General features: G+C 46.0%; 1 protein-coding gene across 1 annotated transcript; it reads right to left on the bottom strand.

The window, feature by feature from the left end:
• Window positions 1–198: 198 nt before the first annotated feature.
• On the bottom strand, window positions 199–8,018 carry Snrpc (small nuclear ribonucleoprotein polypeptide C). Its single transcript, XM_040732282.1, has 6 exons — window positions 7,863–8,018; window positions 7,528–7,570; window positions 6,096–6,204; window positions 3,202–3,291; window positions 2,983–3,087; window positions 199–532 (listed from the first exon to the last, which is right to left on the bottom strand). Exons 1-6 carry the CDS (start codon window positions 7,868–7,870, stop codon window positions 408–410), a joined length of 480 nt encoding a protein of 159 aa, XP_040588216.1. The 5' UTR covers window positions 7,871–8,018; the 3' UTR covers window positions 199–407.
• Window positions 8,019–22,349: the final 14,331 nt, after the last annotated feature.

Below are 22,349 nucleotides of genomic sequence, written 5' to 3'. Positions count from 1 at the left end.
TATGAAGCAAAGTATATACTCAAATCCAACTCGGCTTGTCTGCCATCCTTCCTCCAGGGTTAAACAGACAGGCAAGCACAGGGACTGACACCTTCGCTAGAGTCTCATGACACATGCTGAAGAAAAGCTAGGCAAACACAGCTGGCTGCACCTCCTGTACAACACACAGAACACAGAAGGAAGGAAAAGGGATACGCGTTTAACTAAACAGCGACAATTTTATTGACTTTTTCACAATGAGTGAGAGCTGCACTGTGTTTATCCCCTTCTCCCCTCCAGCACTACTGTGTTCGGGAGGGGTAAGCCTTCCTTGTCATGCAGCTACAACACACTCAGGCGCAGCACCGTGATGTCCTGGTGAAACAAAACAAGAAATACAAAACTGATATAGAGGAGCCTTTCTGCTATTATCTGTCTGGCCGAGTCATGCCAGGCCGAGTGGGCACCATCATAGGGCGAGCCGGAGGTCTCATCATTGGAGGCCCAGGCATCATGGGCATGTGACCACCCATGGGTGGCCTCATTCCAGGAGCTGCGGAACAAAACAGAAAAGAAAAGGAATGAGAAACAGCATTTATAAGACGGTAGTTTGAGACTTCAATTGAGCTGGGTAGTAGTGGTGCACACCTTTAATCAATCCCAGCACTGGGGAGGCGGAGGCAGACAGATCTCTGTGAGTTTGAGGCCAGCCTGGTCTACAGAGTGAGTTCCAGGACAGCCAGGGCTACACAGAGAAACCCTATCTGGGGGGAATGTGTGGAGGGAGAACAAAAACTAAAAAGTGGACCCTGAGAAATACTAGAAAAAGATAGAAAAAATGCAACAAATCAAATTTTAAGTTACTTAAGACATCAAACTAAGATGAAAAAGTCAGTACAGAAAGCTCTGGCAATCCTGATCTAGTGACAGCAGTGGCTATAAATAGACCACCGCTCACAAGGCACCAGGGACGCTAGTTCTGTTTGCTCAGTCTGTTTTTCTTTTGCTGCTATTTTTGGTTGAGACGGGATTTCTCTGTGTATCCCTGGCTGTCCTGGAACTGACTATGTAGACCAGGCTGGTCTCAACTCAGAGACTCCCATGCCTCTGCCTCCCAAGCCATTGAGATTAAGGTGTGTGCCACCACCCCTGGCCCAATCAGCTGTTTCAGCCAATTATCTCCACCTTGTAACAGGAGCTGTCTCCTCCACGTCCAGGCTGAGGGTGGTCTCACCACTATGTGACTATTGGGAACTATGAGGTGATCAGACCCAGGTTGAAATCCTAATAGTAACCGCATTTAGCTCAAGTCATGAAATATAGCAGGCAATGAGGAATTATATCAAACAGAATACACAGGCTTTCATTTAACAAATGCCGTTTAGAAACTATTACTCAATTTGTTCGTGTCAACAATGAACCAGTCAGATCTATGTGCCAGGGAGGGAGGAACGAAGTCAGAGGGTACAGAGCAACATGGCAGCTTCAGAACAACTGTCTACTCCTTGTCTCGATGCTGGGCTCGGATACTCATTTTGCCGTTATATTCTATATTTTCTGCTGTATGAACTCCTTGTAAATATTTGCAAGCACAGTGGCACTTGCCTGTAACCCAGCACCTGGGTGGCAGAGACAAAACAAAACGAATGTAGCAGTGTGAGGCCGGCCTGGTTATTTAAGCCCAGGCTAGCGTGCCAGAGTTCCACACTGAGCTTGTATCTCAACAAGGGAAATAAAACAATCAGTTGGGGTGGGTACACTGAAATTACAGATGCATGCTGGTGTCCCAAATTTGATTAAAGGCTTGTGGCATAAACAGTTCAACATATAACCATGTTCAAATTTGTATGTGGGGTACAAGCCTGTAATGCCAGCACAAAGGAGACAGAGGGTTCCAGAGTTCAAGGCAATAGGAGGGTGATTGACATGTCAAGTACACACATGCACACACTCACAGATAATGCATGTGAGAAATGACAACATATAGGTACAGAATCTGTAAGGACCACGAGCACACCCACACTTGCGATCTGTGTGTTTACAGGACACTGGTCCAGATAAAGCATCCAAACTGGGCCCCTGACCATATTTCCTCTCTGCTATCCACAGTAGATTTAATTACTTCACCTTTTAATTTACTGTAGTCTTGGCTCACACATAAGGTAATAAAAGGGTGTGATGGCCATCCAGAGCTGCAGACCCAGCTTCAACACGCACACACAATGAGAGTCAGCCTCTGAAGTCGTCTTTCTATTGCTTGTTTATTTTAGAGAAATAGGGTCAGCTACATTGCCTATCTTGCCTCAAAATAAGTCTCTGGAGTAATGAGGATCACTCCAGAAGGATTACAGGCATCTGCCACCATGCCCAGCTACATTTCTTTCAACGGCTCACTCATTCCTGATTCCCAACATCTTTAAACTAACTATTTTATTTTGTGACACTCATTTAGAGAAACCCTGTCTCAAAACCAGAAAAAAAGAGCATGAAAAACAAACAAAACTACTAAGCCAAGGGTATAATGATGAGGCGCGGTTAATCTTGAACAGGAGGGCGGCTCTGCATCAATCAGAGCAGAAACCACCTCTCCTCTAAAGAGACCACGAGCTCATCCACCCCACTGAGAGTGGCCAGGGGTCACACCGGACAAGGAAACAAAATGGAGGAATTAACAAGGGGAGCCTCACCGGGCAGATGGGGCGCACACCTTTAAACTCAGCACTTGGGATGCAGAGGCAGGCGGATCTCTGGGTTCAAGGGAGGGAGAGTGTGAGACTAGGGTGCAAAGTTACACAGAGAAATCCAGTTTCGGGGGAAGGAGGGGCCAGTCTCATGCTGCTTTCACAGCACAAGGCTGTTAAACTATTCAATCATACTGACAAACCAAAACTATCATTAAAGACCGAGTAAATTCAATATTACAATACTTACAGCTAATAGAATGCCCCTTAATGCCAAATTAAAACTTACTGCACAACTAAAATGTGACACATTCCAACTCACCAGGTCCCACGGGCATCATCCCAGGAGGAGGAGGGCCCATCATCGGCATCATGGGAGGGCCTCCCATGTGGGGTGCAGGCATCATGCCAGGGCGAGGAGGACCCGCTAAAACAGACAATGGAGGCCGTGGTTAAAGCAGGTTTGCATGTTCCATTGTTTTCCAGGCTAATGGTAAAGGATAATGTGAGCAGTTGCATATTTAACAAGTTTCAGACTTACGGAGACTGGGGGGAGGTGGGATCATGGCCCCGGCAGGAGGAGGAGCAGAGAATGGAGCTGGAGGGATCTTTCCTTGTTGAAATGCAGCCGCTTAAGCAAGAAAACAACAATTGATGTGTTAAGATGCAGCAACTCCTTTACTAAAATAACCACCTTCTCTCTTTGAAATCTTTAAATTATTAACTAAAAAGTATTCCAAAGTTACTACATGTGGCACTACAGCTTTAAAACTGAGATACTCAATTGTTACAACTGCAATTAACTGATTTACTAATTTAGACACTAAAAAAGTTTTCTTATAATTTAATCCATTTAATAGCTATGTGACTCCACTTCTACAGCTAAAATACCTGTTACCAGGCATGTTGGTGCACACCTATAACACCAGCATTCACGAAAGAGACCCAACTTCACACCAGTGAAGCCACGACAGGCTGCAGGCTAACAATACTGGGACTAGGCCTCATCCTTACCACAACCAGGAAGAGCCACAAACTGTACCCTGAGGGAACCAATCAGAATTGAGACAAACAAGCACTAGATGCTCCAGATTATTAAGAACAGTCACTGGTGGCGCACGCCTTTAATCCCAGCACTCGGGAGGCAGATCTCTGTGAGTTGAAGGCCAGCCTGGTCTACAGAGCGAGTTTCAGGACAGCAAAGGCTACACAAAGAAATTCTGCCTCAAAACAAACAAAACAAATAACCACCAAAAAATAAAACCCAAAACCACCCTAAATAAGTAAATAAACAAATCACACATCCAGGAAGTCAATGCCCAGCTCAGTGATGCCTGCAGCCTACCCACTCCATCTACCAAAGCAATGTAGGCCACACCATGACTAGAGCCTGTACCCTCCAGGGGTTCTCTCTATAGGGATTTTCCAGTTAGAACAGCACTGTCCACATCCTGTAGAGGATGACAGCCCACAGAGTGCAGACTGGAGAGTGAGCAGAAACTCTTGTCAGCTTACCTATGGACATCACGAGGCCAGTTCCTGACAGTCTGCCTCCCCTGCTCCAAAAGTCTACCACTAAAAGAACTTACATTGCTAGGCATGATAGCATTACTGGAATTATCACCTCTAACCTAAGAAGGGAAGATTGTCACAAGTTCCAAAATACCCAAACAAAGCTGGAGAGATGGCTCAGTGCACAGGAGACATAAGGACCGGAGTTCAAGTCCCTGGAACCCACATTAAAGCCAGGTATAGCCAGCCATGCATGCCTGAAACCCCTGTATAAGATAAGGAACAGACAAAAGTAGATTATTCCAACTCTGAATGGCCAGATAGGCTAGCTGAAATGGATTCTGCTCAAGTGAATGAGGCCAAGGGTGATAAAACAGAGGCCAGGCATGGAGACAATTGCCTCTATTTAGTTCCAGCATTCAGAAAGCTAAAGCAGGCAGGTCCTGGTGAGTTTGAGGACAGTCTGGCCTAAATAGCAAGCTATAGGACAATCAAGGCTACATCTGAGATGACTATCGCCAACATAAAAAGAGACATCCTTTTTTGACTTCCACATGTGGATGCAAGGACAGACAAACAGACCAAGCACAAGTCTGTAATCCTGGGACTTGAGAATCTGAGACAGGAAGATCTAGAATTCAAGCTCATCCCCAACACACCCAACAAGTTGGAGGCCCATCTGTACCACATGAAACTAAGTGAATGTTTAGAAAAGGCCATGTTTCACCGGGCGTTGGTGGCACACACCTTTAATCCCAGCACTTGGGAAGCAGAGGCAGGAGGAGTTCAAGACTAGCCTGGTCTACAAAGCAAGTTCCAGGACAGTCTTCAAAGCTACAGAGAGAAACCCTGTCTCAAAAACAAATAAACAAAACAAAAACAGAAAAGGCTATGTTTCAAATATACCCCATGGTCTACAAGAAATGCAGTCTTGGACCCAAAACACAGAAGGTTCCTAACAAACAAAAAGAATATGGCAGATCCAACAGTGGTCTGGAATTCATCCAGACAGTTTTTTCCCCCCACAACAATTAGGATTCTTTTGACTACTTCTTTTTGGCTTTTAGAGACAGGATTTCTCTGTGCAACCCCAGAAGTCATGGAACTCACTTTATAGACAAGATCCACCAGCTGCCTCTGCCTCTCAAGTGCTGGGATTAAATGCGTACACCACCACATCCCAGCTTCAATTTTTGCCAGAGCTACAAACATGAAAGCTAAAATAAAGTCTCTCAAAGCCACTCCTATAATTTTCCAATTATAAAATAGCTTCTGAAAATTGTGGATTGCAGGGGCTGGAAAGATGGCTCAGGGATTAACAGCACTGACTGCTCTTCCAAAGGACGTGGGCTCAATTCCCAGCACCTGCATGGCAGCTCACAGCTGTCTGTAACTCCAGTTCCAGGGTACCTAACACCCTCACACACGTACAAGTAGAAAGACATCAATGCACGTAAAAATAAATAAATCTTTTTTGTTTGTTTGTTTTTTTTGTTTTTTTGTTTTTACAAGACAGGGTTTCTCTGTGGCTTTGGAGGCTGTCGGTCCAGCCTGGCCTCGAACTCACAGAGATCCGCCTGCCTCTGCCTCCCGAGTGCTGGGATTAAAGGCGTGCGCCACCACCGCCCGGCCGGAAAATAAATAAATCTTTAAAGAAAAAATCATGGACTGCAATTTTGCAAAAATAGGTTCACATAAATGTGCTACAAAATTTTGTTGCCAGTAGCAGGAAAATCAGAAGGAACCCCATCTTCTCTACTCCACCTCCCAGAATGCACTGTTCTCTTATGCAGTATCGCAATAATTCTCATGCGTTCCTGTGTTCCTGGGATTCCTGGGAAACAAGTGACCTTCCACTCCACTCATTCAACACAAGCAAATGGCTCTGAGTATCTCACAGTGAGCTGCTATACGGAAGCATACTTGTTTTGTCGATCAGGCTCTGGGCCTGCTCCTCCATCCATTTCTGGTAGTAGTCCTTCACATTCTCCTTGTGTTTCCGCCCACTGCAGTGAGTCTTCCTGACAGACGGCTGCAACACAAAAGCCACGTCAGACACAGAAGCACATTTCCAAAACTAGAGAGCTGAAAAGCTTTGGATACTATGAAGACTAGATAGTTACCAATCTAAAAACATAATTTGGTATTTTAGAAAAGTGTGCATGGCCCTGGCCTGAATCACAGTGCTATCTTAAAGCCCTTGGTTTCTCCACAGGACAATAGCAGCTTGAATACACTTACTCAGCACTTCTAAGGGGCTACGGTACTTTAAGCTGGTTGTAGTGATGCATGCCTTCAATCCCAGCATTCGGGGCAGAAGCACCTCGACGGCCTGGTCTACATAACAAGTTCACACATCCAGGAAGTCCTCAGTGATGCCTGCAGCCTACCCACTCCATCTACCAAAGCAATGTAGGCCACACCATGACTAGAGCCTGTACCCTCCAGGGGTTCTCTCTATAGGGATTTTCCAGTTAGAACAGCACTGTCCACATCCTGTAGAGGATGACAGCCCACAGAGTGCAGACTGGAGAGTGAGCAGAAACTCTTGTCAGCTTACCTATGGACATCACGAGGCCAGTTCCTGACAGTCTGCCTCCCCTGCTCCAAAAGTCTACCAATAAACCTTTTGTTTGTTTGTTTGCTTGTCTGTATGTTTCTGAGATAGGGGTTCTCTGCGTAACAGCCCTGGCTGCCCTCGAACTACCTCTGTAGACCAGGCTGGTCGCCAACACAGGGCTTTAATAAAACTTTTGAATAATATGATATAACCAAATATTTGAGCCGGATGGTGGTGCCACACACCTTTAAGCCCAGCACTCCAGAGGCAAGAGGCAGGCGGATCTCTGAGCTCGAGCCCAGCCTGGTGAACAGAGTGAGTTCCAAGGCAAGCAGGGCTACAAAGAGAAACCCTGTCTGGAAAAAAAAAAGAAAGAAAGAAAGAAAATTGAATCGTAGGAGCTCACCCCTAGGTTTTGGGGGAAGAGTTATTTTGACAAGGCCTCAGTGGTGTGTATCCTGAACCAACCTGGAACTCACACCATCTTTCTGGTTCAGCCTTTCAAGTACTGAGACCACAGGCAAATGCAGTTTCTGCACGTGCAAATGTTTTCATCCTCAAGCCCGCTAAAGCTTTATCTATCCGCAAATACCTTCAAATTACAAAGACCATCACAGAAAGGGTGTGGAAAAAAAGAAAAAAAAAAAAGGAGACGCTTCCCAACAAATTTCTACGAACAATGGCAGTAAAAGACCCAGCAGGCTGTAAACCACATACCTGGGCCCAAATAAACTACAATAAAAAACTTATTTTGCATACGAGGCGTTTGGACACAATGAAAAGACGTCCACTTACAGAATCATGGGTAAGATACGTATCACAGTAGTCGCAATAAAACCTGGAAAGACAAAATATGACAACACTGAGAGGTGCAAACAAGCAAAAAAACCACCTCAGCCTCAAGATTCCAAGGCGTCAAACAAAGCGTTCTGACAGAAGCTGAGCTGCGTGGGGAGGGGCCGAGCGCGCCCTGCAGGGGCGGCAGCAGCGCCGCCCACCCTCCCGGCCTCTCCCCAAGGCGCTCGCCCTCCCCGCGGAGCAGTGAGAGCCGGAACCCGCGGCCCGCCGCCCCCAGGAACACCCGGCCGAGCACCCCGACTCCGCCGGGCCAGACCTCGGCCCACACTCACTTGGGCATGTTGCTCCGCAGGCCGTTGGCTACCTGCTTCCGCGCCGCCGGGAAGTGACGCACACAGCCCGCGCCGACACGGCCGGAGGGCGATGAGACGAGGACGGGACTTCCGCTTTGGGGGAGCTCCGCTTCGCGGAGGACGGCCAGGAAGTGTGGTATGGGAGCCTATGAGGTTCAGTCCGCGCTCAGTTACTCACGATCGGCGTTTGGCGCTCGGCAGGGTGTCATTTCACTCTCTCAACAAAGGGTTCCAAAGAGCAGAGATCCTCTAGTGTGTTCCCTGCTCTGCTGCGCGAAGTGCTGGGGAAACAGCCGAACCAAAGCAGGTAGAAGTTCTCGTTCTCGGAGACCTGATTAGCAGGAAGCTGAGATCGATCAAGACAACGGTTAGTGAACCAAAGTCCTACGCTTGGAGAAATGAAGCAGGGAAGAGGGGAGCTCAATTTATTTATTTCAGACAGGTTGTCTCTAACAGCCTAGGCTGCCCTGGCACTCGCTCTGTAGATCTGGCTGGCTGGCCTCGAACTCGGAGATCCTCCTGCCTCTGCCTCCCGAGAGCTGGGAGTCAAAGGCTTGAGACACCACCAGGCCTAGTGTCACCAGTTTTAAAGCTAGCTGACAGCCGGGCGTTGGTGGTGCACGCCTTTAATCCCAGCACTCGGGAGGCAGAGACAGAAGGATCTCTATAAATTCGAAGTCAGCCTGGTCTATAGAGCGAGCTGCAGGACAAGTTCCAAAGCCACAGGTAAACCCTGTCTCGAAAAAACAAAACAAAACAAAAAAACAGCAACAGCTGTCTCACTTCACTGATTCCTAGCTGTGCTACTCTTTCTGAGCCTCCAGTTTCTTCATCTGAAAAGTACAGGTAATAAGTCTTGTGGCATTTCAGACAGATCAACTGTAAAAAATGCTTGTGCGGGATTAGACAGTTGGCTTGGCGGTTAAGAACATGTGTTGCTCTTGCAGAGGACCCAGGTTCCATTCACAATATGCACATAGCTCACAACCATCTGTAGCTCACACCCCAGGGGATCTGACAAAATGGCCCGGAACTCACCGAGATCCGCCTGCCTCTGCCTCCGGAGTGCTGGGATTAAAGGCGTGCGCCACCAATGCCCAGCTAGTGGATTGCCTTTTAACTTGAGCTCCAGAGAATGAGGGAAGGGTGCCCAAAACTTGGGAGCCATGCTGTTGTCAAAGAAATAGGGAAAAGCTACCGTACCTAGGTCAGTTTGCAAAGCCCAATTCAAACGCGATGTCATGTTGAGGTACTGATTTCCACTGTACCTTCAGATAACTCAGGTCTTTACTGGTTCCTTAATCACCTCAGTCTCCTGTATTCTTCCTCAATCCTAAAATTATAGAATGTAATGCCTGGTGTGGTAACACCCCTGTAATCCCAGCACTCAGGGCAGAAGCAGGGGGATTCTCCCAGCTTGGTAACCGGCCTAGTTTACATAGGAATTTCCAGGTCAAGCAGAGGTGGAAGTTACATGCTGAAACAGTCTCCAAAAGCCAGAGTAAGGGGCTGGAGAGATGGCTTAGCAGTTAAGGGCGCTGGCTGCTCTTCCAGACAATCCAAGTTCAATTCCCAGCACCCACACAGCAGTTTAAAACTGTAATGCTAAACCAGGCGTTGGTGGTGCACGCCTTTAATCCCAGCACTCGGGAGGCAGAGGCAGGTGGATCTCTGTGAGTTCGAGGCCAGCCTGGTCTACAAAGCGAGTTCCAGGATAGCCTCCAAGACAATACAGAGAAACCCTGTCTCGAAAAACCAAAAAAAAAAAAAAAACAAACAAACAAACAAAACAAAAACTGTAATGCTAATCTCAGGGGATCCAAAAACCTCTTCTGGTCTCTGGGCACTAGCTATACATATACACAGACATACAAGCAGACAAAACACCATACACATAAATAAATATTAAAAACAGTCCAGCCTGTCGGTAGAGGCACACACCTTTAATCCCAGCACTCAGGAGGCAGAGGCAGGTGGATCTCTGTGAGTTCCAGGCCACCCTGGTCTACAGAGTGAATTCCAGGATAGGCTCCAAAGCCACACAGAGAAACCCTGTCTCAAACTCTCCCCTTTCCCCAAAATAACCAGTCCAGTATCCCTGAGATCTGTGAAGAAAGAAAAAAAATACTGGGACCACAATTATCTTGTTCATTTGGTGACTTCCAGGTGGCAGTAGACACTATCTATCCCTGGCAAGTGAGAAGGAAGTAATGATTCATTAGTTCCTTCTGTGAATGTTTTGCCTCCCTTGTGGTAAACAGAGAGTTCACAGCTAAGAATAGAAAAGGCTAAAGTCCCAGGGCCGGGAGAATGTGTTGTCCTTTGAACCTCTTTATTAACCTAAAACTATTAGAGCAACAGGTATGGCAGTGAGGGGGTGGGGGAGCCAGGCGGAAGAACAGGTTTAGCGGGTAGGCTCTGAGTAACATCTTACTGACAGGGCATCATTATTACTCGCTGACTGGATGCCTCTCTTTACTTGGGCAGGATAGCTTCCCTGAGCTCACTTTATTAGCACAGAATGTTTTCAGTCTAACTCAAGCAGTGCCCAGCTAAAAAGCTACGACGGGAACACTCGAGCACGCGCGCGCGCGCGCACACACACACACACACACACCACACACACACACACACACACACCACACACTCCACACACAGATCTGTTGCCCTGGGGTAAATAGTCTTGGCTCTTGAATGGAAAAAAAAAAAGGAAACAAACATGAAACTACCAGTTATTAAGCACCTAGGTGGGAGATCAGGGTTAGACAAAGATTTTCATTGTTATCTGATGGGATTGGATGCAAGGTTTATTTATTTATTTTTTTACTAGTAATGAAATTCAGCAGCAAAGAGGGGACATTATCTGCACAAAATTGCGAAGTTAGTAAGTGGTGAAGTCAGGACGTGAGCTCAGATAGTCAGAGTCCAGCGCTAACCTCTCTGTGGACCAAACAGCCAGTGCGTGAGAACCTACTGCCTTTGCTACAGTTGGAGAGCCTTGGTTTTTCAGACATGCCCTTCAAAGCACCAAGGTGTGGCCTTCCCTATGCACAAGATCATGCCTCTAAAATGTACCTCTGAATGATGCTTCATGACTAGGAAGTTCCCAAGGCAGGAGAACCAGAAGTTCAAATAATGTGTAGAACGAGAAAAACGGATTCTCAGCTTTGCAGGAACATCTTGGCACACATTTGCATGCTGGCGTACAAAATTAAATGAAAATGTTTAAATGTAGTGGGACAGTCTGGGAGCATGCATTTACTGCCAGCACTTGGGTGGCAGATGCAGGTGGATCTGAGTTAGAAGACAGCCTGGTCTACAAAGTGAGTTCCAGAACAGCCAGGGCTACTTCACAGAGAAACCCTGTCTCGGAAAAAGAAAGAAAAAAAGTCCCTCGTAGATGTGCCCAACCATTTTTTTAGATGATGTTTTAGTTAATTTTGGATTCCAGATGTAATAAAGTTGACAAAACAGCCATCAACCAGGTGACTCTAGGTTGTGTCAAATTGAGAATAAAAACTAAGCAGCAGGGTGAGTGTGCAAACAGGTGTGCTACAAGCAGTGTGGGAGCAAGCATGCCACACAGCACAGGGAGTGTCACAAGCATTAGTGTGGCAGTCAGAGGACAGCCTGTGGAAGTCTGCTCTCTTCCACACTGAGCCCCCAGGGTCAAACTTGGGTTGTCCAAGAGCTTTTATCCACCAAGCCATCTCTCTGGCCTGTGCATTGTTTTAGTTGTTGGTTGGTATTGGGTTTTGGTTTTTTTTACTTTAACATTTTATGTGCACTGGTGTGAAGGTGTCAGATGTCCTACAACTGGAATTACAGAGCAGCTGTGTGGGTGCCGGGAATTGAACCTGGGTCCTTTGGACCTCCACACATACACCACAATATGAATGTATGCGTGCGCGCGCGCGCGCGCGCGCACACACACACACACACACACACACACTGCAGTTTTCTAAAACCACACATAGGGCCTGGGGAAATGACTCAGGGTTAGTACTTGCTGTGAAAGCCAGAGGACTGACTTGAGATCTCCGGCACTCAGGTGAAAGCCAGGCACGGCTGTGTGTGCTCATAACCCCACCATGGAGAGTTGGATACAGCTGGATCCTGGGGATTTGCTGGCCAGCCAGCCTAGTCTAGCTTGAGGTTCAGTGGGAAACTCTGTCCCAAAACATAAGGTGGACAGGAATGCATGTGCTACATACACATAAATACATACAAGCAAAATACACAAAGTCATAAAATATATATATTTGGCTTTGGGGGACAGGGTTTCTCTGTATAACCCTGGCTGTCCTGGAATTCACTCTGTGGACCAGGCTGACCTCACACTCACAGAGATCCTCCTGCCTCTGCCTCCCGAGTGCTGGTGATTAAAGGCGTGCACCACCATTTCCAGCCAAAAAACAAAAAACAAAAGGTAGAGAGCAATTGAGGGAGTCACATGATATCCTTCACTGACCTCTACATGATTATATACTCACCCACCCCCAAGCAAAACTAAACAAAGAAACCTCATACATAATTTTTATTACATTGTTGTCTAAATTAGATGTCCAAGTTCTCTGGGTTTAATGAACTACCAAATTTGGAAACACAATAAAATATAAAGTACAGATTATAAATCAAATTTGGAATCTACTTGAAGCATGTAACTGCTTTTACTGAAGCCTTGTCTTTGACAGGGCTGGGGACTGAAGCCAAGGCCTCGTGCATGGTAGGCAAGCAGTAGTGCTCTGTCTACCGCTGAACTACATTTCCAGCTCACTGAACACTTCCTGAATCTGTAGCCGGCCCTCTGGAGTTCCCAATCAGGGTATTTCTTTCCTTTTCTTTTTCTTTTTTCTTTTTCTTTCTTTTTTGGTTTTTCGAGACAGGGCTTCTTTTGGAGGCTGTCGTGGAACTCACTCTGTAGACCAGGCTGGTCTCAAACTCACAGAGATCCGCCTGCCTCTGCCTCCCTAGTGCTGGGATTAAAGGCACGTGCCGCCGACACCCGGCTGGTATTTATTTTCTTCTTCTTTTTTGTGTTTCCAGACAAGGTTTCTCTATGTAGTCTTGGCTGTCCTAGAATTCATTGTGGCCTCATACAGAGATTCTCCTGCCTCTGTCAAGTGCTGAGATCAAAGGTGTGCACCATTCAGCCAGTGTTATTACACACAGAAACCCTGGTTTCAAAAAAAAACATAAAAGAGGTGTGCGACATCATCTCCAGGCCCAGGCAAGTGTCTGTACCTGGCCGTGGACGCCCTGGAACTCATTGTGTAGACTATGCTGATGTAGAACCTACATCCATCCTTCTTCCATGGACGCCCTGGAACTCACTGTGTAGGCTATGCTGATGTAGAACCTGCGTCCATCCTTCTGCCGTGGACGCCCTGGAACTCACTGTGTAGGCTATGCTGATGTAGAACCTGCGCCTATCCTGCTTCTGCTCCTCAGGTGCCAGGGTGAGCAGCAGGCTTCACCACACTCAACTTCAAGGAAAACTTCTTACATTTATTTGGTGCATGGGTGCTGAACGTGTGTTGTGGGTTCGTGCTGCGTGTGTGCGCCTGTGTGCGTACGTGTGTTAAGATCAGAGGATGCTTTAAGAGAGTCTGCTCTTGCTTCCACCCAGAGATTAAAGACGTCAAACGGGGGCCGCCAGGCATAGTGGCCAGTATCTGCTGAGGCACCACCGGTCCTGAAGTCTGAAAGTACAAACCCCACCTCTCTGAGTCCTGCCCAATCACGGAGGAGAGAAAGGCCCTCTCTGTCATACAGAAGCCGAGCCCCACCCCCACCCCACCCCCGTGCCCATGGTCAGTGCCAGGCTCTGCTCAGTTGTGCTGTACTTGTTGACGTACTCTGGCCTCTTGGACTCTAGACCTTATTACACCCGACTCAACTCCTGATCTGTTTCCACTTCACCCTTACCCCAGTGATCTAGGTGGATCCCAGGAAGCCCCGCCCCAGGAGCCCCGCCCCAGGAGCTCCAGTTTCTCTGGAAGGACCATAAGCAGGTCCCTTTCACAGCATAATTCCTGGGGAATCCATTACTTTATGCTTCTGGTACCTTAGAGTTACGACTGTTAGGGATATTGAAAGTCAGGGAATTGCTTTGAAGCTCCTTGTATCCAGGGCTAGTTTTTGTAAGCAAGGTGCACATCTGGAGTGGCCTCGGGGAAGGGTAGGGAGGCTGCAGCTCTCCCCTGGGTGTCGTGATTCCCACACACTACAACTAGGCATGGGATTAAAGGTGTGCGCCAACACGGCTTTTATTATTTTTTTAAGACAGGGGTTCTATGTGTGGCTCTATAAACCAGGCTGGCCTCTAACTCACAGAGATCCACCTGCCTCTGCCTCCCGAGAGCTGGGAGTAAAGGTGTGCGCCACCACAGCCTGGCAAATTCTGCAGCCCTTTAATACTGCATGTTATGGTGACCCTAACCATAAAACCATTTTCATTGCTACTTCATAGCTGGAATTTTGCTACCTTTATGAACATTTTTGGAGACAGAAATTTGCCAAAGGGGTGGGGACCTACAGATTAAGAACCACTGGCTTTGGGGGAAGAAGGAGAAGGAAAAAATGATGTAATTATAACCTCAAAATAATTGAAAGGGTTGGAGAAATGGTTCAGTAGTTTAAGAGCACTGACTGCTCTTTCAGAGACCCCGGGGTTCAAATCACAGCACCCACATGGCAGCTAGCAACTGTCTGAAACCAGAATCTGACATCCTCACACAGATGCAGATGTGGACAAAACACCAGTGCACAAAAATAATAAAATAAATACATTATTTTTTAAGAAAGAAAAAATATAATGAAAAACAATTTTTAAATTTAGATGGCAAGAATAGTACCAAACGAGTTCTCTACTATATTCAAATCACCAAAAATAGGAACTTTAAAAGTTAACAGCATTTGGTATAGGAAGTAGCTATGTATTGAACTTATTTTCATAGAACTATTATTTGAAACTTAAAATAACCAAAACAGCCAAAACCAGTGTCAGATCATAGGTCTGAAGAAATGAAGCCCCCCCAGCTCTCAGCTCAGCTCCCTCTGGGACAGAGTTAGGGACTGAACTGTGTTGTCTTTGTTTTGTTTTGTTTTTGTTTTTTCCAGACAGGGTGTCTCTGTATTGTTTTGGAGGCTGTCCTGGAACTCACTCTGTAGACCAGGCTGGCCTCGAACTCACAGAAATCCATTTGCCTCTGCCTCCCAAGTGCTGGGATTAAAGGCACCAACGCCCGGCTTTAACTATTTTTTTTGAAAGATTTGTTTATTTTTTTTGTTTTTTTGAGACAGGGTTTTTCTCTGTATTGTTTTTGGAGGCTGTCCTGGAACTCGCTCGGTAGACCAGGCTGGCCTTAAACTCACAGAGATCCGCCTGCCTCTGCCTCCCAAGTGCTGGGATTAAAGGCGAGATATGTGTATTTTTATGTACATCATTGTTTTGTCAGCATGTCTGTATGAAGGTGTCAGATCCCCTGGAACTGGAGTTACAGACAGTTGTGAGCTGCCATGGGGATGCTGGGAATTGAACTTGGGTCCTCTGGGAAAGCAGCCAGTGCTCTTAACTGCTGAGCCGTCCCTGCAGCCCATCACCAACATCTTCTGAAAACTCATGTGACACAGCAGAAGTGAGACTGAAGGGAAAGCTGGAGAAGGGGAGGGGGAAGGGAGAACTTTCCAGAAGCAGATCTACATGCATAGGCATAACCACCACCACCACCACCCTTGCATTCTGGAGACTGATGACTCACCACAATTTGTAGATGAAGAGTGTCCTGGAAGAAGAGGGTCGGCTGGGCCGTCCCCTATGAAGTCACTTACCTCATTTCTCTGAGTCTCTGGGCGTGTGGGGAGCTGCCCTGGCCATCACACTGTCACACCTGAGGTCAGCAGGAGCACTGAGTGCTTTGCTTTTGGATTCTTTTGTTTAACCAAAAGCTCAGGGCTTATTGGAATTTCCTGTAAAACTCTGGGGGAACCTGATGAATCATTTCAAAGGAACCACTTTGTTTTGTTCTAACTTCCTCATTATTCTTCACAACTGTTATCTGTGTCTAGTGTGTCTCAAGACGGTGTCTCCATAAGAGTGCTTGCCTAGCATACAGGGTTCTGGGTTCTATTCCCAGCACCATATAAACTTGGCACCGTAGGGCACACATCTAATCCCAGCGATTGGGAGGCAGATGTTAGGAGGATTCGAAGAATTTCAAGGCCATCCTGTGCTACTTAAGATTCTGTCTCAACGGGAGTTGGTGGCGCACACCTTTAATCCCAGCACTTGGGAGGCAGAGGCAGGCGGATCTCTGTGAGTTTGAGGCCAGCCTGGTCTACAGAGCGAGTTCCAGGACAGCCTCCAAAACCACACAGAGAAACCCTGTCTCAAAAAAAAAAAAAGCTGGTGGACAAGCATAAGATAAGAGCAAACATTCATAACTAATAATAAGTCTTTGTGTCATGATCTGGGAGCTGTTTGGTGATCCAAAAGACAGCCTGCTACACCTCTACTCAGAGAACCAGAGTTCAGCTCCCAGCACCCACATCAGATAGCTCACTATCACCTGTAAATCCAGCTCCAGGGATCTGATATTCTGTTATGAACTCTTTTTTTTTTAAGGTTCATTTATTATGAATACAACATCCTGGCTCAATGTACATCTACACATCAGAAGAGGGCACTAGATCTCATTACAGATGGTTGTGAGCCACCATGTGGTTGCTGGGAATTGAACTCATGACCTCTGGAAGAGCAGTCAGTGCTCTTAACCTCTGAGCCATCTCTCCAGCCACCCTGTTATGAACTCTTCAAACACCTGTTCTCACATGTACACACACACACACACACACACACACACACACACACACACAAAACCAATAAAAGTTTAAAAATTAGCCAGGTGGTGGCAGCACACGCCTTTAATCCCAGCACTAGGGAGGCAGAGGCAGGCAGATCTCTGAGTTTAGTTTGAGGCTAGTCTGGTCTACAGAGCGAGTTCCAGGACAGCCAGAGCTACACAGAGAAACCCTGTCTTGACACCCACCGACTCCAGGAAAAAAAAGGCAGAGAGACTGAAACCTGAGAGAAAGACAAGTTCAAAAACAAACTTAAGATGTACAAGAAGCTTAATTATTTCAAGGTAAATAATGGTTCTTTGATTTTAATATTAACCTTTTAAGAATACAATACTGATAGTTAGAAAACTATTGTACTCTTTTGTTTTAGTGGAAAAATAAGATGTCTGTTCACGTGTTTAAGTGTCGTATCCCAAAGTACACATACAGTTAAGCTAGTGAAAAGTTTTTGTTTCATCAGAATGGCAACAGACAAAAGTACTTCCTAGAGATTGACTGTTGTAAGCTATGGAAAACAACGTGCACCACTAAGAGAAAGATAACAGAACCATTCAGAAAAATGAAATTTAGCAGTTTGAGGCTTCAAAGAAATGTCAACTTTTGATTCCATTCAATAAAGGCCAAAACCAATTGTATTTTACTCTTCATCTAAAACATTCCACATTTTAATCTGAGCCTCGCAGACTTTTCATTTGACTTTGGAAGCTGTCTTGGTTGCATTTCATTTTTAGAGAACTTCATTCATGTGAGATTGGCAATTTGAATGCAGGTGCAGTTTTCTTTCAATGTCATGCTGTTTAGATGATAAGAAATATTAAGTAATTGGCTTTAGATTTGTAACTTTTCTCCCTGAGTTCCTGCTAGGTTTCGTATTCTAGTAGTCAAATGTTATTTCAGTGAAATGTAAAAATATTCCTGTTCTCTCTGACCAGTATTAATTTCTTGAAAACCTATTGCTTGTCACTTGAATCCTGCAGCTGTCATACATATCTGGTATAAGCAACATTTGATCTTTGAGATGTGTGAACCATCTCTATGTTTTCAGGATGTGATTTTACATTTCTGCATTTTAAGAACAGTTTGGCCGTAATTCTAGATTCACGCTTCTAATTCCTGTACCTGCACGTGTAACCTTTGTGAGCAGAACGTTGCGTGTATAATCTGTGTTTACTTGTCACTCTCTGGTTATATACTACTTATATCTGTGGATTCAAGTTACTGAAGGGAATACCAAAAAAAAAACCCTAAAAAAAAAAAGAAAGAAATCTTAAAACTTCTTTCTCAGCCGGGCATTGGTGGCGCACGCCATTGATTCCAGCACTCAAGAGGCAGAGGCAGGCAGATCTTTGTGAGTTCGAGGCTAGCTTGGTCTACAGAGCTAGTTCCAGGACAGTCTCCAAAACAATACAGAAAGACCCTGTCTCGAAAAACAAAAACAAACAAACAAACAAAATTTTCTTTCTCAAGGTTGCTCAGGGAAATACCTGGCAGAGCACAGCCATATGTGACTGAGTGGACGGTGTCAGGAAAAGAATTAAAATAGAGTAGCATTGGTCCCAAGTACTTACAATGCACCTAGGAAGCCACTGAAAGTCAGAGCACAGATATGTCTGCTTCTGAAACTCTGAACTGGGGTGTATACACACACACACACATACACACAACATACTGACCTTCGAACGCCCCTAATCTCTGATAAGCTGGTGTATGTATCACAGACTTGTTCCCCAAACCTCCGGGACACTCAGACCACATCTAGTCCTTTTCCTACAGCCTCACTCTGCAGTGCCAATCCTAATGACCGCCGAGCACTGCCATTTCTAATCCTATGACTGCAGAGCACTGCCATTTCCAATCCTATGACTGCCGAGCACTGCCATTTCCAATCCTATGACTGCTGAGCACTGCCATTTCTGAACCGCCTGTGGTTAAAGCCCTACACTCTCCATTTTCTAAGTGCTCATAGCACACATGTGCTGCAGGAATCAGAGAATGCACTCGGATCATCAAGGTTTGGAAGCAGAGGCCCGCACACACCAGGCCATAAATAATTTTTTTTTCATAACAGGGTTTCTCTGTTTCTCACAGAGATCTGCCTGCCTCTGCCTCCTGAGTGCTGGGACTAAAATAAAGGTGTGTGCCACCAATGCCTGGCTGCCATCAACAATTGTTAAAACTAAAATTTAAATCAATAATTACAAAAAAGTAGCATAAGCCAGATGGCGGTGGCGGCACACCCCTTTAATCCCAGCACTTGGGCCTCCAAAGCCACAGAGAAAAACCAAAAAAAAAAAAAAAAAAAAAAGGAATAATAAGTAGAACTTCTGAAGGATTTTCTTTGGATGAGAATAATTTGAGAACTCTACCAAGTCAATGGTATAATGTCAGAATTAAAGAGTCACATTTCTCTCAGGCTCCAAGGACAGGGGACAGTCACTGAGTAATACCTGGACTTCTCCAATTTAGAAAGAACGTCAGAACAGAGAAACACTGGGACTTTTTCCAACTCAACATGTGGGGGTTCACCGACATCTAAGGCTGTTGTGTATCCCCTTTCTATCTGTAATCTTTTTGCTGATTTGCTCATGATCCAAAAAATCTTGAGGTCAGAGTAAACAAACGCATATAGAAAAACCCCTGGGGGAGCTCTGTGGCCAGGAAAATGTGTTCTTGAAACAGAATGACTGTAGGGGTTGTACACACAACTCAGCCAAAGCCAGCTGTGGTTCTTTGACCGTGGGATTTCCCTTCAGAGGTCAAACTTTTTAATACAAGAAAAATGATTTGGTAAATTAAGGATGGGGGCTGCTATATTTACCTCTCAAAACTTGGGAGAAACAAACCTTAAATAAAAAGGATCTTATAAGCCAGTTGTGGCCCTTGTCTACAATTCTAGCACCTGGAATGGGGAGGCAGGAGGACAAAAGGTGAAAGTTACCCTGGCTACCAGCTTGGTCTACATAAAGAGATCCAGGTCAGCCAAGGTTACATAGTGAGACCATGCCTCAAAAATAAAAGTGAACATGTAGCTGCTGGTGGCGGTGGCGGCAGCTGCCGCTGCAGCGCACGCCTTTAATCCCAGAACTCTGAAGCACGCCTTTAATCCCAGAACTCTGAAGCACGCCTTTAATCCCAGAACTCTGAAGCACTCCTTTAATCCCAGAACTCTGAAGCACGCCTTTAATCCCAGAACTCTGAAGCACGCCTTTAATCCCAGAACTCTGAAGGCAGAGGCAGGTGGATCTCTGAGTTCCAGGCCAGCCTGGTCTACAGGATGAGTTCCAGGACAGACTCCAAAGCCACAGAGAAACCCTGTCTTGAAAAACCAAGAAAAAAAATTGAGCATGTACATTCCCTGTAAACTGACCACCTAAAAAGAGGTATGGTTAACATTATGTAATTTATTCTTGAAAATATCTTTTTTCCCACTTAAAGATTAATTTATTGGCCTGGTTGGATGGCTCAGTGGGTAAAAGCATTTCCCATGCAAGCCCAAAAACCTGAGTTTGAGCCTCAGATTCCACACTGGAAGGAGAAAACCATCTCCCAAAAGTTGTCCTCTGATAGTCACACATGCTCCACGCACACACATAGTCACACAACATAGTAATAAATATTCAATTATAGTAAAAATATTCAAGTTGTGTGTGTGTGAGTGTGCGCGCGCATGCACTGTACGCAGGCTCTCAGAGGCCACTTCACCACCACTTCTCTGAAGCAGTCTCTCTCTCCTCCCTCTCTCTCTCTCTCTCTCTCTCCTCTCCTCCCCTCTCCTCCTCTCTCTCTCCTCTCTCCTCTCTCTCCTCTCTTCTCTCTCTCCTCTCCTCTCTCTCCTCTCCTCTCCTCCTCTCTCTCTCCTCTCCTCTCTCTCCTCTCTTCTCTCTCTTCTCTCTCTCTCTCCTCTCTTCTCTCTCTCTCTCCTCTCTCTCTCTCTCTCTCTCTCTCTCTCTCTCTCTCTCTCTCTCTCTCAGCTTGCATTTTCTCAACTCCTTGTTCATTTTTGGGTTTTTTTTTTTTGGTTTTTTGGGTTTTTTTTTTTTTTTTTTTTTGGTTTTTCGAGACAGGGTTCCTCTGTGGCTTTGGAGGCTGTCCTGGAACTCGCTCTGTAGACCAGGCTGGCCTCGAACTCGCAGAGATCCACCTGCCTCTGCCTCCCGAGTGCTGGGCCACCACCGCCCGGCTCCATTTTTTGTTTTTTTGAGACAGGGTTTCTCTATGTAGCCCTCGCTGTCCTGGAGCTCACTCTGTAGACCAGGCTGGCTTCAAACTCACAAATATCTGCCTGCCTCTGCCTCCGCCTCCAGAGTGCTGGGATTAGAGGCATGTGACACCACTGCCTGGCACAGCTCCTTGTTTTCATTTATTGATGTAAGAGTCTTTTGTTGCTCAAACTGTCTTCAAACTCACTACATAGCCAGACTGACCTTAAACAGCAGTGCTCCTAGTTCAGTCCCCAGGACTGGCGTTGTAGATGGAAGCTACCCTGCCTGGCTCTAATAACACATTTTTTACTACATAGCCAGACTGATCTTAAACAGTAGTGCTCCTAGTTCAGTCCCCAGGACTGGCATTGTAGATGGAAGCTGCCCTGCCTGGCTCTAATAACACATGTTTGTTTTGTTTTGTCTGAGCCAGAGGCTCACATCACCCAGGCTGGATTCAAATTCACTATGCAGCTGAGACTGGCCCTCAATTCCTGATTCTCCATCCTTTGCCTCCCAAGTGCTGAGATTACAGGTGTGTGTCACCATACGAGGCCCTTTTTGGCTTTTTTGAGACAAGGTCTCCTGTAGCCCAGGCTCTCCTTGACCTTGCTAAGCAGTGAAGGCTGGCCTTAAATCCTGATCCTCTGCCTCTTAAGTGCTGGGATTACACCTTGTGACAAGATGTCCAGGTCATCATTCTGTGTGTTAACTTGGCAATTTGTGTCCTAAGGAAGAAGGAGCAGAAAACCTGGAGTAGTTTGGGAGGATCTGATGCTTTGCTGATGTCAGGAACACAGAGGCTTTCATTCTGCTCACCCTGAGTTTTATTCCTTGTGACCTCACAGTTGCTTTTTGAGAGATGGTTGCAACTCAAACATACCTGTGCAAGTAAAGTTTAATTTGATAATCTTTAATCAAGTTGAACTGTTGAGCAAGCTCTCTGCAACAACAACTGCATTTGCTTACAGCACCAATCGTCAAACTTGAATACAACGCACATGGCCAGGTGATTATCCTGAACCGCAGCCCAGACGAGCTGACTTCAGTTGGGCTAACAAGAGTCTCTATTCCATAGTCATCAAGGCAGCCCCTGTAATCCCAGCAATTAGTAGGTAGAAGCAGAAGGATTGGGAATTCAAAGTCAACTTCAACTGCTCCTTTTGAGTTTTCTTCCAGACAGGATTTCTCTGTGTAGCCCTGGCTATCCTGGAACTCCTAAAGATCTCCGTTTCTGCCTTAACTTCACTCATCTTGACTTCAGATACTCTGTAGTGAGTTAGAAGCCAGCCAGCCAGCCAGCCACACTAGTGACTTGTCTTAAAAACAAAACAAAACAAAACTAAGCCAGACAGGTGGTTGTAGCACATGTCTATAATCCCAGCACTCAAGAGGCAGAGGC

This window comes from Mesocricetus auratus, unplaced genomic scaffold (assembly GCF_017639785.1).
Source record: "Mesocricetus auratus isolate SY011 unplaced genomic scaffold, BCM_Maur_2.0 Super-Scaffold_100027, whole genome shotgun sequence".
Classification (NCBI taxonomy): domain Eukaryota; kingdom Metazoa; phylum Chordata; class Mammalia; order Rodentia; family Cricetidae; genus Mesocricetus; species Mesocricetus auratus.
The sequence above is the reverse complement of the archived record's forward strand: the minus strand, read 5'-3'. Positions and strand labels throughout refer to the sequence as shown.

Excerpts from the sequence above, each read along its gene's own strand:
- Snrpc (XM_040732282.1), bottom strand. Across the intron at positions 6,205-7,527 it reads CGTATCTTACCCATGATTCT|CCGTCTGTCAGGAAGACTCA; the intron begins GTAAGTGGACGT and ends TTTGTGTTGCAG. Across the intron at positions 533-2,982 it reads GATGATGCCCGTGGGACCTG|CTCCTGGAATGAGGCCACCC; the intron begins GTGAGTTGGAAT and ends TTTGTTCCGCAG.